Consider the following 17,551-nt stretch of genomic DNA (forward strand, 5'->3'; position numbering starts at 1 on the left):
GGACATTAAGCTTGCAAAAGATTTAAGATATTCTACGTCTAAAACAATCTTTTTTATTCTAGATATTGTTAACTATTGCATGTTCCTGAAGATAAAATTATTTAGGCACAAAATAACTGTTTAGGAACTTAGGTGTGCTCTTCGGTGACGTTAAATATTTATTTCTGACTAAAGTTCTCCTCGCTCGCTGTGCAGTGGAAATGCCTTACTGCAGTGTGGAATCTTTCAAGAATGTTAAGATTTTGTTTCTTGAATGAATCTCTTTCCAGACCCTGGTCAGTGACATGGTCTCATTTATCTTGTGAGTGAACAGTTTTTTACACTCCTTTGCAATGAATGGGCCTCACACATATGGATTGTTGATACATTAGAACATTTTGCTTTTAAGCAAAGACTTTCCCACACTCTCTGCACCGGAAGGACCTCTGGCCTTTATGTAAACGTTGGTGACTTTTAAGCCCTGACTTGTAAAGAAAGTGCCTTTCACATTGCGTGCAATCGAAGAGCTTTACCTTTGCAGTGGATTCTCTGGTGCTTTACCAAACTTTTCTTCAAAGTAAAGCTCGTCTCATTCTCATTGTAGGGAAAGCACCTCTGTCTTAAGAGCACTCATGGAATGGCTTTCACTTGTGTGGCTTTTTTGGTGATTGAGAAGATATCTTCTACGTGTAAAGCTCTTCTTGCACTCTGTGCACTGGAAGGGTCTCACTCCTGTATGTATTCTTTGGTGTGCTATAAGATTTTGTTTATAAGTAAAACTTTTCTCACACACATTGCAGTGAAAGGCCCTCTCCCCTCTGTGGATTATTTGATGCTCTTTAAGATTGTTCTTGCGAATAAAGCTCTTATCACACTCAGTGCACTGGAAAGGTCTCACACCTGTGTGTGTACTTTGGTGCATTAGAAGTACATGCTTTTGTGTAAAGCTCTTCTCACATACTGTGCAGTGAAAAGGCTTCCCCCCGGTATGGATTCTTAGATGGGTTAGAAGATTTCCCTTCTGATTAAAGCTCTTCTCACACATTGTACAGTGAAAAGGTTTCACTCCAGTGTGGATTCTAAGATGGGTTACAAGATTTCCCTTCTGATTAAAGCTCTTCTCACATTCAGTGCATTGATATGGTCGCACCCCTGTGTGTATTTGTTGGTGCGTTAGAAGATTTGTCTTTCCACTGAATCTCTTCCCACAATCAGTGCAGCTGAGGCTTGTTTCATTCTCGTAGATTCCTTGCTGTGTCTTCAGTGAGCATGTATTGGACTCGTTCACACTCATGCTTCCAATCTCTGATGGATATGCTGCAGAATAAAAAAAGAGTGTGAAAATGCATATGGGACATTAAAAATAAAAATAGTAATTAGAGGCCTGCGATGATATTCAGGGTAGACAGAGCTATTTCGCAAAGTTGTTGGGTGTTATAATACATTGAATTTGACAAGCCAACAGGCAAATAGTTTGCAATTCTCAAAAAGTAACTACAACTGCATAGACATGCAAAGTAACAATTACTCATCAGCAGTCCTAGCTCTGCTCCAGGGGAATCTTTGTTAAATGCATAAATGTTTATACATAATACATAATACTTTTCTTTACAAAAACAGTTTTAAAAGAAACAACTTTTCAAAATCGTATTTCAGGCTGCTTTGTACAATAACACATTTTTTCATTGAAAAAGAAGCCCTTTTATAAATTAAAAGCATCACAATGTTAGAAAAGCACAAATATCTTTAAAGTAAAAGAGAGAAAAAACAAAGCAATGCCGCTAGACAGGCTGCAGCCTACAGAGGCTGTAAAACAAATTTGCTCCTTCAAGAGGTAGCAACCTCGCCAGTGTGCCATCATGTCATGCCAATGGCAGTTAGCGCTGTTCTTTTTTCCAGATTCTCGTAACAGGATACCGGAGCACAGAGCTTGATGTTTTTGACTTTTTTCTTTCCTTATTTTTTATTTGGAAACCTTTCCAAACCTTCAGAACCCAACTTCATTTACCACCTTTTCAGGTAGTGAGTTCGTTGCTCATTTGCTTCTGTTTCTCCACCTTGCTCCTTTGTCTTCACAAAATGTCATTGCTCTTGTGAAATGTCCTTCCTGTGGTAGAAAGAAGGTACAAACAGTCTCACACTGTGTCTGTATTGTGCCCCTCAGATTCTCATCTACATAAGACTGCCCTTTATGTCAAGAAATGTCCAGTAGGACTTTTCAGAGACATGGAGAAAATCCTACTTCATGGCCTTCAGGAAATCCAGTGGAGAGGACAAGAGTTGGCAAAAGAATGTCTGAGGGGTCAGGACAAAGTGCCCCCTCTACCAGAGCTCACACCAATATTTCCAGAGACTCCCCAAGAAGGAGAACCAAGGGAAAGCCTTGGTGTGAACAATGTGGATGCACACTGTCGACATCTAGATCTGCCATCACAAGGACCAATACGGCTGCAACATAGTTAAAGTTCATGGTCGGCTTGTAATCAACACACTGATGTTGACAATAGCAACGAAGAAGCCATTGAAATGTTCTGCTTTGAAAGACAGCACATTAAGCAGGTATGTACTCTGTTCAATGTCATGGGTGCACAAACTGAAGAGAAGGAGGTTACTGAATTCCTCAGACTCCACTTTTCAGGGCCTCGTACGCAACTTGTAAATCTACGTCTTTAGTGCCTTTCTCATCGGACTTTACTACCTCCAAAACACGATCGTGAAGACAAAGTCAACAATCCAGCTTCTACTACACTTGTTTCTCCTGTTGCTCCAGCCTCTCGCCCCCCATTGCCATAACCTGTGGCTCCACTGCTACCCACTTCACCTCTTGGTGCACTCACCAGGCCTTGAGCTACAGAGTCTACTCCACCTAGATAGAGAGCCGATACCCTAGTGACGAACTCCAAACTATCTAGTCACTATTCTGGCCATTGCAGATATTTAAGATTACTAAGAAACGCATGTTGTTCAAAACTATCACACTGTTCCCATGTAAGTTCTCACACACTGCTATCCATCTCATCAGACCCAAAATATTGTCTAACCTTGATGGGAGTTGCTTCCATCTAGACTCTAGCAAAAGCAACAAATGATGGACGGTATGCTGAACAATGCAAACATTCACCCCCAGTCACAAAGATCTGAGTTTAATCCTTCGTACTTTTGCTCAACACGCCACTCCAGTTTGGACCCAGCCATGTCCAAATCAATCTTGACCCTGTTCCTCATGGGAAAAGTCCAGCCCGAACTGCCAAGCCAGTTCCTCCCTGGACCGGAAACAAGCATCCTGGGACCAGTCTCAGGTCATCACCCATCAGCAGCCAGACTAGCTTGAATCCAGTGGCGCAGTGAGCAAGGAACCACATCTGGGCATACCCTTCCCACTTAGGTCAGCAAAAGGAACAAATTATGGACGGAAAGCAGAACAATGCAAACATTCACCCCGTCAAAAAGATTTGGGTTTAATCCATCGTTCTTTTGCTCAGTGCCTCACGGGAACAGTCCAGCCCGAAATGCCAAGCCAGGTCCTGAAACTAGTATCCTGGGACCGGTTTCGGGCATCAACCCCTCATCAGCTAGGCTAGCTTGAATCCTAACACACCGACTGGCAGCAATAAGTTCTTATATGAACTGCTGGATCCCGAACTCACCCAGTCACCTACAGAGTTCCCAAGGCTCTAGACAGTCACATATTTTCTTTTTTCTCCCTTCAAACTTTATGGTTTTTTTTGGTACAATAAAGGGTTGCCTCAACAACATTTCTAAAGTATTCAGACATGTACCAGATTTTCTGATACAGCTTAACAGTATACAATGGTTTGATAATTATTAATATATCTGGGAAATGTACACTTTACTGCACATTATGAGGATACTGAGGTCAATGAGGAGATCCATGGAAGATAGTGGCGTGGGACCATATTTGTTTTTTAGACCAGGGTAAATTTCTGTTAGGTTGGTGTAATCTCCCACAAATTTGTATTACACTTGTTACATTAAATTCCTGAAATTACACTTTTACACCATGTCACGGAATTACACATCTATCCAAGCAAAAAAGTGTAAATGATCAGAACACAGGCACCTGCTGTTTGCTACAATTGTGTTATTTGCACTATTGTTTTGTGCCAAGTGCGCCTTCATGTCCAAGCTGGACACATTTCACAAAATATTCCCAACATTCCACGGAACTACACAAATGAAAATTATGCGATTTTCATGCACCCTTAGTATATATTTTTTTAAAGTATAGCCAGTTTGCTAAAGCAATATTGTAGTTATTTTTTTGGTAATATTTATACTTGCAAGTAAACAATTATGGGGCTCCTTCAATCTCTAACACTGGTGAGGGGGAGGACTCGGAGCCCACTAAGTTCGACACCCTAAAATCTGTACCAGGAAACGTGCAATGCATGTATGTAAGTGTGATCTTGCTAAGCAGCTACCTAACTGAACTTGGCACCCCGAGAACTGAGTTCTAACGACAGCTTTGACACGTTGACACTAAAGAGTAGTGTGAATCTGGTAAAATAGTGGCCCTTGTGCAAAACATTCCAAATATCGGTGATAAAACAAATGTTAGAAAAGGATGCACTGTTCCCACCAGCATCCATTTTCTTTGATTTGGTCTCAACCAGACTGCTCAACCTGTGCAATTCTATGTTCAACTCCTCATTTTTCAGATGGTTTTGATACAAGAAATCTAGCACTTCCCTGCTCCTGAGAGCAAGGGCCATGCTATAACGAAGACTTAACAAATTTAGTATGAACCCCCTACTTGCAGGTCCAGTTGACAACAAAATGGCAGCCACCATTAGTCAGTGGTGGGCAAGTGATATGTGCTTCCTTTTTAGGTCGAGCATTCGAGACCTCTTGTTTATACTTTAGTATATACTTATTATTATATATTTATATGTGTGTATGTACTTTGTGGGCTCTGGAGATCAGCCCTAGGACTTGTTCCCTTTACAGTACGCGTGACTTATATTTCCTCTTTACTTCCCTTGATAAAAATGTTGATATTACTTTCTTTGATTACATTCTATACCTATGATTAAGTTCGACTATTCTCAACCATGTAGAACAAACTTAGAGAAGAAGGAGCGCTCTTGACGGTATAGACTGCAAAGTAATGGAAAGGAACCCTTCCGTGATTGCATGTCACTACATACTACAGAGTGGAACATGTTGTACGGCGTAAACGGTTGACTGGTTTTAAAAATACCACCCCTTACCCTAGGTGAGCAGAGGGACCCCAGCCTTTGTTTTGAACCGCATTTCATCTTTTCTTGTCTGCGTGTACCCGCTGGCCGCTCTGCTTTTTGCTTGCAGGCATGCGGTAGCATTCGGTTGTAAGGCGTGGCGATATTTCTGTTACTGTACACCTGGCTTTCTCTGAACCCTGTTCTCTTGCATCAAGGGCGTCACCTGGGATTATATTTCTCAATTTCCGGTGATGCTCTCAGCAGCTAATGCTGTGCGAGAATTCATTAATCGGCATCTCTGTGCCTGTTCGTGACCGCGCTGTCGTAAACTTTCTGCGCACATTGTGTGACCTCAAGCTCCAGACTAAACCATGTAAGAATGTGGGTGTTCCTTTTACCCCTTTTGTGCCACAAGTCCTGAAGTTTCGGAAGTACTGTTGCATTATCTTTTGACCGTGAGGTGACGCAGAGCAGCCTGAGAACACAAGGGAAGGCATGGCGAAATCTTCCATAAATGCCACATGAATTGTAATTACTGTAAAATGCGTGCTTTTATTTAAATGTTATTTGCTGCTGATGCTGATATGCTGTTAGTATCCAAGTGCGTTTTGTTTACGTCACAGGATGCTTGTTGGCCGCTTTGGAGCATAACAATACCCCCCGAAACAGGGTTTTATAAATGTGCGTCGAAGGTGAACTCAGGGTAGTGATGTGTGGGTGCACATGGTCCTTTTACAACAGTTCATGCAAATGTTTGGTAGAAAGAGAACAACTGGAGCCTCTTCCCGTGAGATCTCGTTAGGTCTGGCTGGAGGGCGCAGCAGGATACATATTGTTACCAATACTTAAAACTCTACATAATGGGTGTTTGCTAATCCCCAGAGGAATGTTACTCTCACCTCATGCTGTTGGCTCTTAATGTTATAATGTTGCCTCCTATGGAGGGCTGGCATTAAAGTGCATATGGGAATAGTGTACCTTTCAAAAGTACAGAATCCTCACACATCATATCCTTTATTATATACATGCATTGCATACACAAAGTGGAAAATTACTTTAAAAATATATATATTTAGTCAGGACTTGGTTTACGCATGCATTTACCTTGCCCCTTTTGTTGTGTCCCTTTAGGTTGGAGCAACCTGACCAAAGAGGGCCACTCATATCTCGCATAGCTATGGAAACGTTTACGACAGCTGCTGTTTTTTTTTATATATCTATTATTATTCACTGAATGTGTTCATGTATTCATTGGCTCCTAATTGAAAATGATGTGGGGTTGTTCTGCACCCTCAGCTCTGAGCTGTGGCAGGGCAGTACAGAAGATTTGAGACAGAGACTTGTGCTGGAGCTGAGCCCCTCCAACACACAGCGGCAAAAACGGAGTGGAAGAGTCAACAAGCATTGGCATAGCCAATGGGTTTCGCTTTGGGACCTTATAAGTATTTAGTTATGCAGCACAATATACTTGGTGCAACAACATCAACTGTTGCATGGCTAAATACTTATAAGGTCCTAAAAGCGCAACCTATTGGCTATGCCAATGCTTGTTTACTTTACCTTTGCATAGGCTTATCAGGCCTCTTGCACTGCTGCTGTGAAATCTGGAAGCATCGAAACTGCAGAGCCCTGATATTGCAAGGGGTCTTTCTCTCTGGCTTAACGCAGTGCAGTGCAGCAGTAGTTGAGTAGCCAAGCAACTAATGGTTGGGAGGAGTACCCAGGGGAGGCCTAGGGCCCAGTGACCCATGCGATCTTTCAAAGACCAACAGTTCAGAGAAGTTGGCTTTGCCCAGCATGTGAGCCAGTAGCGTTTCAACAAAAGTCTGAGGCTTGTGAGTTGGTCAATTTCCTAGTCTCTGGCTTGCTGACTGGACTTCATGTCCAAACGGATTGAGATGAAGTTCGTATCGGTATGTTCATTGTAGTCCTTTGCGACCCTAAAGTCTTTTCTGCTCAAAGGAGAGCTTGCCCTGTCTTGCATCAGATTCCCCATTGTGCATGTGTTAGAAACATTGTTGATCACTGGTGCTCTGTAATTTTGTATGCCGATAGAGGGTAGAGCCTCGTTTCAGGCCCAGACAAGGCTTGTGCCACAATTAAGAATCATCCTGTTTCTCAAACACACCTCACAGCTTCCCTGCCACATCAAGCACATTTCACACCTCCACAATCACACACGCACCGCAGACCCATATACCAGCTCCAAAGGGGGTCACAGACCATCAGCAGTTATGTGGTGGGTGCATATCGTATTTGCCTACATCACCTGGGGGCTCGTGATCATGCATCCTTAGGCCCTCGCTCTCCCTAAGCGGTCTACGCTCACCAGCGACACCACCCCAGGACCTGCGCACTTTCAGCCGATCCTTGGGAGCCATGCCGTGCCACATCCAGAGTTCACCGAGGTGCGTGGAAGCAGAGGAGAAGAGTGCTAAACCAATCCCGGGGGACCTGACACTCACTAAGCTCTCACTGCGTCCTAGTCCCTTCAGCTGCAGTCCCTGCTCTCCTCTACCACTCCTGCTACATACCCGTATTTAAGACTCAAGGGCACCAGGTGCCACAGACCCTGCAGGTCCAGGCTGCATTTGGCTGTCTGCTCTCCAGACAGCCAACAGGGCAGCAGAAGCATTGTTTCAGCTCAGCAATGGCCACTGCTGCAAGCTGCCGGCCTCGACCACTAGCCAAAGTCAGTGTGTCTCTCCCATTGCAGCAGGATTTATAAGAATTTCAGGAAAGGGAAGCGAGAGTTCCACTGCGAGTTGGCCATCTTGGACAATGGCAGGTTATGCCCCCTTTCTGGTTAAGAAGTATGTTTTAAGTGATAAGAGTTTGGCATCAAAAAGCCTTTTCATCACCCTGGTTGTTTTCATACTAATTTGAAACCTGTGTTTATCTGAGGGGCTCTTCCTAAAACATAACCTTGGCTGTCTTCCTCAATCAAATAGCACTTACTACCGCAAAGTTTGCTGACTACACCACTGGTGCACACCAAGACACTTGTGAAGTCAAGCATACGAGCAGAGCCGCCTGCAAGCCCAGCATATAGTGTAATCATCGGTCACCATCGAGAAGTACTAGCTTGAGGAAGCATCCAAGGATCAGGCCATGAAGGCCCTCAATGGATTTCTGCTCTGAGGTGGCACAGTGCTCTGAATGTCAGTGTCATTGGACACATCCCCCACTCTTCAGCTGCCTCAACAACACATCTATTTGATGTCTGCGATGAGACAGACGCCCACGGTTATCCTGGTGCCCTGCTCTCTGAAACTGCCTACATCATCATAGGAGGTCCAGACTAGAGAGTAGGATGAAGGAAGAGTAAAATCGGGTGCTAAGCCTTCTGTGGAGCCAAGAATTACATCTCTATCGAAAACCACCAGACATCCTCTCTCCTGCTCTCCGAAAAGTGCTTTTGAAGCAAAATGTTGGTGCTAGGTAATCTCTAGACTACTGTATACACTCATTTGAACCAATAGTTTCTCGACAACTTGACTACTGCAAGACTGCACTGCATTTAATCCCCTAATACCCAAATTACTTCTTGCTCTGGCAAATTACTTCTTGCTCTGGCTACGTGTCGCAGATCATCCAACACGGTGACCAAGGCCGTCTCGGTGCCGTGCGCTGGCCTGAAGCCAAATTGTGCAGCATCCAGACAGAGATTTGTTTCCAGGAAGTTGGATAAGGCTCTTGTGACCCATCTCTCGAGAATTTTTATCGCTATTACCATTTGCGATAAAAATTCTCGAGAGATGGGTCACAAGAGCCTTATCCAACTTCCTGGAAACAAATCTCTGTCTGGATGCTGCACAATTTGGCTTCAGGCCAGCGCACGGCACCGAGACGGCCTTGGTCACCGTGTTGGATGATCTGCGAACGCGAGTCGACAAGGGCAAGTCTGCATTTTTGGTGCTACTTGACATGTCGGCCGCGTTCGACACGGTGGACCATGAAGTACTACTTGGCCGTCTTCGGAGTGCGGGAGTGAGCGGTCTGGCCCTAGACTGGCTCACTTCCTATTTGGATAACCGACAACAAGCCGTGGCATTACCACCATTTCGATCAGCCACTAGGCAGGTGAAACAGGGAGTCCCTCAAGGATCGGCAATCAGTCCGATCCTATTTAATATATATCTCCGCCCCTTGATAGCACTGATAAAGTCATTCGGCATATCTGTTGTCAACTATGCCGATGACACTCAGTTGATTTTTTCATTTGAGGGATCAGAGACCATTTCAAGGGATGCTTTTCACCGTTGTATGGCAGCCACAGCAGCATGGTTGCGAGCCAATGCGTTGCAATTCAATGGGTCAAAAACAGAGGTACTCTACTGCTCCTTGGACCGAACTCCCCGTACACTACCGGCCGATTTTTGGCCAGTGTCCATCCCGGGCTCGGTGGAGGCGGCAGAGTCAGCTCGCAACCTGGGAGTTCTATTCGAACCCAATTTGCAGCTTGATGCCTCCGTAAACAAGACGGCAGCAACGTGTATGGGTTTGCTCCGTGCTCTACGGAAAATCTTGCCACTTCTCCCACGGGGCTCCAGAGCTGAGGTAGTGCGTAGTTCCATTCTCAGTAGGATCGACTACTGCAACGCACTACTTCTGGGTGCCCCGAAGATTCTGGTCCTAAAGCTCCAAAGGATCCAGAATATGGCCGCCAAATTGGCCTTATCTCGACCGCGGTCCACCTCTTCATCGGCAGCTTTGGCCGATTTGCATTGGCTCCCAGTCCAGCAGAGAATTGCGTTTAAAGCTCTCTGCCTTGTTTTTAGGGCCCTGCATGGACTGGGACCAATACCTCTTCAGAATCTCTTCCTCTGGTATCAGGCAGCCAGACCTCTAAGATCGTCTTCGGCGTTCCTGGTAAAAGTCCCTAAAATCAATAGAATGAGAATGGGTGGTCGCGCTTTTAGTTTTACGGCTGCCACGATGTGGAATACTCTCCCTCTGGCATTGAGGAGTTGCCCTGATCTGCTTACTTTTAAAAAGGACCTTAAAACTTACTTGTTCCCCAGAGTAATGTAGCTTATGTAACAGATGTATGGATAGGTCTCAGCGCCAGGATACCCTTTGGGTGACAGCTGCGCTCAATAAGCAATAAATACATACATACCTCTTACCATACCACTAGGGCTTCTCACTTCACTATGCCTGATCCCTGTCACCTCCTCCCTGCAGGTCAATCTGACTCCACTGCACTGAGTTCACTACACCTTCCTCCCTTCAGTATCCGCTGTGATCTCCTCTATAGCTCCATCCTCCCGGCTTGTATCCCTCCCTCCACAGTGCTACAATTGTACTGTAGTTAGATTCCTCTTTGTGTGTCACCTGCATACAGCCAATTTAACATAAATACCAGAGACTGATCAGCGGAACCAAGTAAGATAGATTAGAATGCTAATATTAACCACAATCTTACCTGTGAGCCTCCCATCTGGAACCCTAATCTTGAAGTGATTAATTTATGACAAAATATAAACTCTAATTTGGAGGACACCGCAGGACTGGGTCACTGTAAACCATCAAAGGCCAGGCTTTCAGAGAAGGGCATTGATTTTATAACTCCGCTCACTGTCGGTTTCAAGTTCCTCTCTCCCACTCAGGTTACACCAATCTGCCCCCCACAGATACCACACAGAAAGGGTGGAAGAATCTGCTGTGTAACATCCGTTCCTTGCCCAAGCATTCAATGGAAGTATGGGACCTTATTTCCTCAGTCCAGCCGGAGCTGGGTTTCCTTACGGAAACCTGGCTTAAGCCTCACTCGGTCCCGGCCGTTACACTAGGTATCCCGGAAGGATTTAAAATGCTTAAGCTGGACAGACCATCAAAAACTGGAGGCGGTATTGCCATTGTTTATAAAAGTGGAATTAACATCTCGATCCTAGGCCAGTGCAGTACTACCACCATGGAAGTATTGGTCTTAGGATAGATGCACCTGAACAGGCTTGCTGGAAAGGGGCGTTGGTGTACCGTCCGCCTGGTCCAATAGCAAACTTTCCACTGCAATTAGTTGAATTGTTGGCCCGCATCTTAAATCAGGCAATCATTTTTTATTATTGGGAGATTTTAATGTTCATAGTGACCTCATAGATAACCTTTATGCTCAGACCCTTCTGACTGACCTGTCCCTATTAGGACTAACACAGCATAATAAGGGCCCAACTCACATAGCCGGCCATACTTTGGACATGATACTCTCTAACTCGCCCAAAATCGCATGCGATCCTCCCAGGCAAGTGAAATGGTCGGATTCTGTTATAGAATTTCTCATGCATGATATGAAAAAACCAAAAAGCTGGACTCCGGCATCGTCTTTCTCTCGTAGACAGTGGCACAAGGTCTCATTGGAAAATTTTCAAGATGTGTTTATAGAACCCCAATTCGAAGTATCTGAAAATATTGAGGTAGCTCTATTCAAATATAATCGGCCATTGCTAAGGCGATCGACCAGATAGCCCTCATGAAACGTCCAAATAAGCGCCGGGAAGCATGGTTCACAGATCAGCTGCTCTCACAAAAGCAAGCGTGCAAGAAGTTGGAAAGGGGTTGGAGGAGCACACACACTGAGGATAGAAACCTTTTTCACCTCTCCATGACCAGCTACCATAAAAATATCAAACATGTATGGAAAACTCACATATCCTCACAACTAACACAGGCTGGAAATGCATCAAAAAAATTATATAAGATTTTCAATCTTTTATCAAACCTAAGGCATGTGAAAGCCTTGATCTGCCCTCACAACAGCTATGTGACGACATCTCCTCATACTTTTCTTATAAGATAGAGGTGATTTATGATAAAATCACTAGGACAGGAAGCTTAATGAGCAGTCCACTGCTGTAAGAGAGTAGGGTCTGCTTTCCTATGGTCACCCCAATTTTTGCTTTTTGCCTCACTGGTTTTCCCCTTAATGTGGCAGTGGGCCTGCTAATCAGACCCACGGCCTGCTGTTCTCTCTCTAAATTCTCATCCATGTACTTTAGGTACATAACCAATTGGACATTGGGTCACCTTATCAGCCCCTGTACAGTGTACTATAGGTACCCAGGGCATAGGTGCATCCAAGGCCTACCAGGGGCTGCAGCATATCTTTTGCCACCCCTGGCTGGCTATCCAAACTGACACAACTGGCTGATCACTGAGCTAGGGCAAGGTGGCATAATCACCCCTTGCTTAGATATAGTATACCTATATCTACACCTATATCTGGACACATATGCACCTATAAGTCACTCCTATGGCAGGCCTTATCAATCCTGGAGGCAGAGTGCTTGGTTTTATGTGAGATGGTGCTCCAGCATGAGCTGAGCCTGTCTACAGCTTTCGGGACCTACTCCCTTAGCTGTTCCGGGATATTGCGATACCATATACTCTTAAGTGCATTAAAATCCTCGCAGTTACTTGCTAACTTTGGTTTGGCTTTATCAAAACATGTTGTGTAAGGTGTCATACGCTTTGGAATACTACCCCCTCGCCAGTTCTGGCGACGGGGGTAGCAGTCCACCCTTCTAGAGGGACAAGACATGTTACTTTGCTTAAACACGGTTAAATCTAACCAGAGCCCCAGCATCACAAAATGGATGCTGCTGCCACAGACACAAGTCTGGCCTCCTGCTGGTGACCGAAACTCCGGCAGAGGAGGCTTGGACAAATGGTATCCTGTCACAGGGAGGTGTTACACCACCCCAGACAGGAGATAGTGGATTGTAGTAGGGAGGGTTGAATGAAACTAGACACTGCCTGGAGCGCACAAGGCGTCCCATGCATAGCCCAGTTCAAACCGGTGCTGGGGCACTCCAGCCCCAGCTCTGGCGCGAAACTGGACAAAGGGAAAGGGGTGTAACCACCCCCTTCCTGGTTCCCACCCATAGGAGGGACCTAGCAGGTGATCCAGCCCCTTGATTTGGAATAAAGGTAGGAGCTGTGCCTATGCAATTTAGATCATCCTGACTGAAACTTTGAAACGAAACTCTGGACTCTTCGACATCCTACTCAACGTAGAAGACTGAAGAACCTCCCTTGTGGTCAAGGAGTGGCCACCCTGTGCAAGCAGGCCCCATCAGCGCAACAAGACTTTCTTTGCCATTGCTCCCGCCGGAGCTTGAACGACAGAGACCGACAAGACCTGGACTCCCAGACTTCCAACAGCCCGATCCATAGTCCAAGCAAAGCTTAGACCCGTGGAGGCGATGAGAGACGTGGGACCGGCCATCTTGAAAAGTCAACAAAGTGCTTCCTGTGCAGCTCCCGAGGTTCCCTCCACGCTGTGCTTTGGGGTTTGAGAAGCGCCAGCCCCGAGCAGCCTGTGCTCCAAAGATCACCTCTCTACACTCTCTGAGTGCTGCGTGGGGCCCTTTTGCACTTTTCCTGCTCGACGCGTTGTCCGGTCGCTTGCCCGTTGGCTAGTGGCCTCTGTGACGACGAAAAGCCGAAACTACACTGCTGGTCTGGTTGCTCCAGACTGGCCCCAGCTCCCCTGAAAAGGAGCCATCGAGCCGACCTTCCCGGTCCGATCAAGAAGACATCTTCGAGTCCTGCGTGGGTTGCCTTCGCCAAGGCTTGGTGACTCCGAATCGAGTACCGACACCGCCGACAGCAAGAACCTTTGTGAGACAGCTCGTGTTCACCAGCTGGTCATCCTCGATCCTTCCTGGTCCACGTGGCAGCGGAGACAAACACTTTGACATCACCTGATTGCAACCCGACATCGCCTGGTTCCTTCCTGGTTCCTTGCTGGTCACAGGCTAGTGACCTGAACACTGTCCCCTCTGCTTTTAGGCACTCTACATCTTCGATCCACTCATTGATCCAACCGGACTCTTCTCTCCTGGCCGCCTGCAGCATCTTCATCTCCAGGCTCCATAGAACTTCAAGACGAAACCCGACACACTTTGGCACCTATGCACCCGCTTCCTATGGGTGAGGTAACTATATAACTCCGGTGCTCCTGTAGTGGTTTACACCTCTAGTGTCCTAGTTTCAAGTGGCTAAGTTCAAGTCCAGTCGGAAGTCTCCAAAACCTATAACTTTCTGATGTTTACGCACCATTGACTTGTATGGTAAACGCGGTTGCCTATAGACTCTGCACCCGTATCCTGTGGGCCTCTCCAGACCTAACCTTCGTTAGTCCAGTGTAGGCTCAGCGATTCCCAAGGCCCTAGGCCTGTTCATTGTTCGTGACTTGGTACTTATAACACTTTCTTAATATATGGTTTGAGTGGCCACCCAGCCTATCCATAATTGTGCAGCTTATTGTATGTTCTACTGTGTTCTTTGTTTAACGCTTGTGCTCCTGTGCTCATAAAGAGTTGAGGGATTATTCTAGAAATAAATACATATATTTTGTAATATATAACTTGTGTGGTGTCCTTTCATTTGGTATTTAAAGGGATTGCATATGGTAAAACAGCTGGCTTCACATGTCCTCTTGAGTTTAGCCTAAGACTGCTTTGTCCACGCTACCATTAGGATAGCTGGTCTATAAGGTTGACTTACAACCAATCACCATAAGGGTCATTTGGACTGGTGCAAGGTACTCACTAGAATAGTGAACACCATATACCAGGCCAACTTCTCACATTGGTGTGCAGCGGTTGGGATTTGAGCTTGCTATTGTTTTACCAATTGTAATCTTTGACGATATCATTTGAAAGATCACATCAAGTACCTAGGTACATATAAACAAAGCTTAGCATACTTATGTTCTACTGAACTTAGTGGTTGTAGACCAAAGGGCTTACTTAGCACACCCTGACTACAACCTCTAGAGAGATTCCAGTAGGAGAACAAATAGTGTAGGTAAGTGCACCATTTGCACCTCACTAGTCATGCCTGGCACAGGTGAACACTCCAGTTCTCTACCTATGGGTGACTCTCACAAAGCACCATCCAGTTATGAAAAACTCAGCCACAAGGACTTGAGTGCCCTATGCACTTCAAGGGGGCAGAAAAGGTGTCACAACCCCACCATCCCTATCCTCATAGCAATCCTAGAGAAAGCTGATCTTGAGGGGGAATCTGCTACAGGTCCTTCAAGTAAGATAGGAGAGAGAAACCCACCTGATAATTCTGATGCCCCAGAAGTTGATCCTGAAGAGGTAGACGAGGATGAGGATGGAAATGAGTCAGAAGATCAGGGGGAGGATGACCAGGTTCAAGTTAGAATGTTGAACTAGGCCAACTTAAGCCTACATGGAAATGGAGAATGTGTCCACCTTTCCAGGCCCAATAACAGACTTAACCCTGGCAATAGAAGGGTTAGATCTCCTTCCAGGGAATCTAACTAGTCTAATGCCTCCAGGGGATCTCAAAGGGGAATGACTTCCCCCCAGAGAAGAGAACATGAGGCTAGGATGAGAGCTGTCCAACTCCAGATTGAAAAGGAAGAGGTAGCCCTGGCCCAAGCTAAACTTGCTTTAGCAAGGGAGCAAAAGTTAAGTGGATTAGATTCCACTGGTGGCAGCATTATACCCAAGGATAAAGACAGGTCCTATGACAATAGAAACCTGAGTAAGATTGTGCCCCCCTACAGAGATGGGGATGACATCCACAAATGGATAACTGCTCTTGAGAGAGCCTGCATGGTAGAGCAGGTTCCTCAGGATCAGTGGGCAGCAATCTTGTGGCTCTCCTTTTCAGAAAAAGGGAGAGATAAGCTCCTCACTGTTAGACCTGAGGATGCTAAAAACTACTCTGCCCTGAAGAGTGCTCTAATTGAAGGGTTTGGCCTAACCACTGAGCAATACAGGTTGTTGTTCAGAGATACCGAAAAGACTCAGACTCAGGACTGGACTGACTTTGTTGATTGTGCCACTAAGGCTCTGGAAGGTTGGTTGCTGGGAAGTAAAGTTACAGACTATACAGGATTGTACAATCTAATAATGAGAGAACACATCCTTAATAATTGCCAGAACCAGTTGTTGCATCAGCACCTTGATTGACTCAGATCTGACCTCTCCCCAAGAATTGGGAAAGAAGGCAGACAAATGGGTCAGAACCAGGGTTAAGCAGAAACCCCAGAACCAAGGTGGTAATCAGAATAAGGCAGACCAGAAGGGTGGAGATCTGAAACAAAAAGACCAGAAGTCTTCTACAGGCCCCTAAAATAGTAATAAAGAGGGGGGCCCCAAAATGGAAAAAAGAAGAAGAATGATGGCCCAAAGAAACCTTGGTTTCTGCAAGTCAGTTTCTCATTGGTTTAGTGAGTGCACTAAGAAAGGTGGAGCCCCTGCCACTGCAGCCCCTAAGGCAACTGCACCCCCTAGTACAGTCAGCAGTGGTGGTCCCCAAACTAAAGTAATAGTGGGTTTAATCATGGGTACTGAGATGGAGCCTGGCCTAGTCAGAGTTCCTACTCAGGCCGTCTTGATCTGTGAGGGGGACATGGACATGTTATGTTATGTTATGTTACGTGGATTTGTACTGCGCACAGCTGCCCCAGCCAAGGGGCGTCCCGGCGCATGTCAAGGTAACACGCAACAACCACAGGGAACACAGCAGAAAAAAGAAGAGATGAAGGTTAAAACAGAAAAGTTTTTATCGCCTTGCGGAAGGAGAGAAGGTCTTCCAGCAGCCGGATCTCTACCGGGAGAGAGTTCCAGAGTTCGGCCGCTTTGACCCGGAAGGAGCGTCCACCAATACGGCACAGCTTGTATCGTGGAGTGATGGAGAGAGCTTGGCCCAAGGATCTCAAATTTCGGGTGGGGACATACCAGGACAAAAGACCCGTAAGAGTTTGAGGGGCTGTGCCTTTTAGGATCTTAAAGGCCAAGCATAGCACTTTAAACTGGATTCTTGCTCTGACCGGGAGCCAGTGTAGCGCTTTCAGAGTACTGGACACAGAGCAAGATCTGGGAAGACCAACAATAGCTCTGGCGGCAGCATTCTGCACTCGTTGGAGGCGAGTGACTTCGGCCAGATTAGCGCCAACCAGAAGAGAGCTGGCATAATACAGGCGCGATGTAACAGTCGCCTGGATTACCAGCTGCCGCGTATGAGAATCAAAAAACTTCAGAACTGGTCGCAAAGCCCGGAGAATTCCAAAACAGCAAGCTGCCGTTTTCTTCGTATGCCCCACAAAACTGAGAGTGGGATCCATCCACACTCCCAAGTTTTTTAATTCCGTCACAGGGAGGGGGGCCGGCCCAAGCTCCGAAGGCCACCACCTGTCCCCCCAGAGATCCGCCCTTCTACCGACGATCATGATCTCGGTCTTCTTCGCGTTGAGCTGGAGGCAGTTGGCCTTCATCCAGCTTGCCACCGCTCTAAGTCCGCTCTGAAATCTGGGAGCATCCTGGTCCGCATCCCCGCTGATGGTAACCGCTAGCTGGGTGTCATCGGCATATGACACCATTGTC

General features: G+C 46.0%; 1 protein-coding gene across 1 annotated transcript in view; it reads right to left on the reverse strand.

The window, feature by feature from the left end:
• Positions 1 to 568: 568 nt before the first annotated feature.
• The window catches only part of LOC147700329 (uncharacterized), a 160,530-nt gene continuing 143,547 nt past the window's right edge, over positions 569 to 17,551 (reverse strand). The window contains exon 10 of the mRNA XM_086936306.1: positions 569 to 1,296. Coding sequence (XP_086792432.1) covers positions 575 to 1,296 — 722 coding nt within the window. The 3' untranslated portion in view covers positions 569 to 574. The remainder of the gene's footprint in view (positions 1,297 to 17,551) is intronic.

Source organism: Lissotriton vulgaris, chromosome 8 (genome assembly GCF_964263255.1).
Source record: "Lissotriton vulgaris chromosome 8, aLisVul1.2, whole genome shotgun sequence".
Classification (NCBI taxonomy): Eukaryota; Metazoa; Chordata; class Amphibia; order Caudata; family Salamandridae; genus Lissotriton; species Lissotriton vulgaris.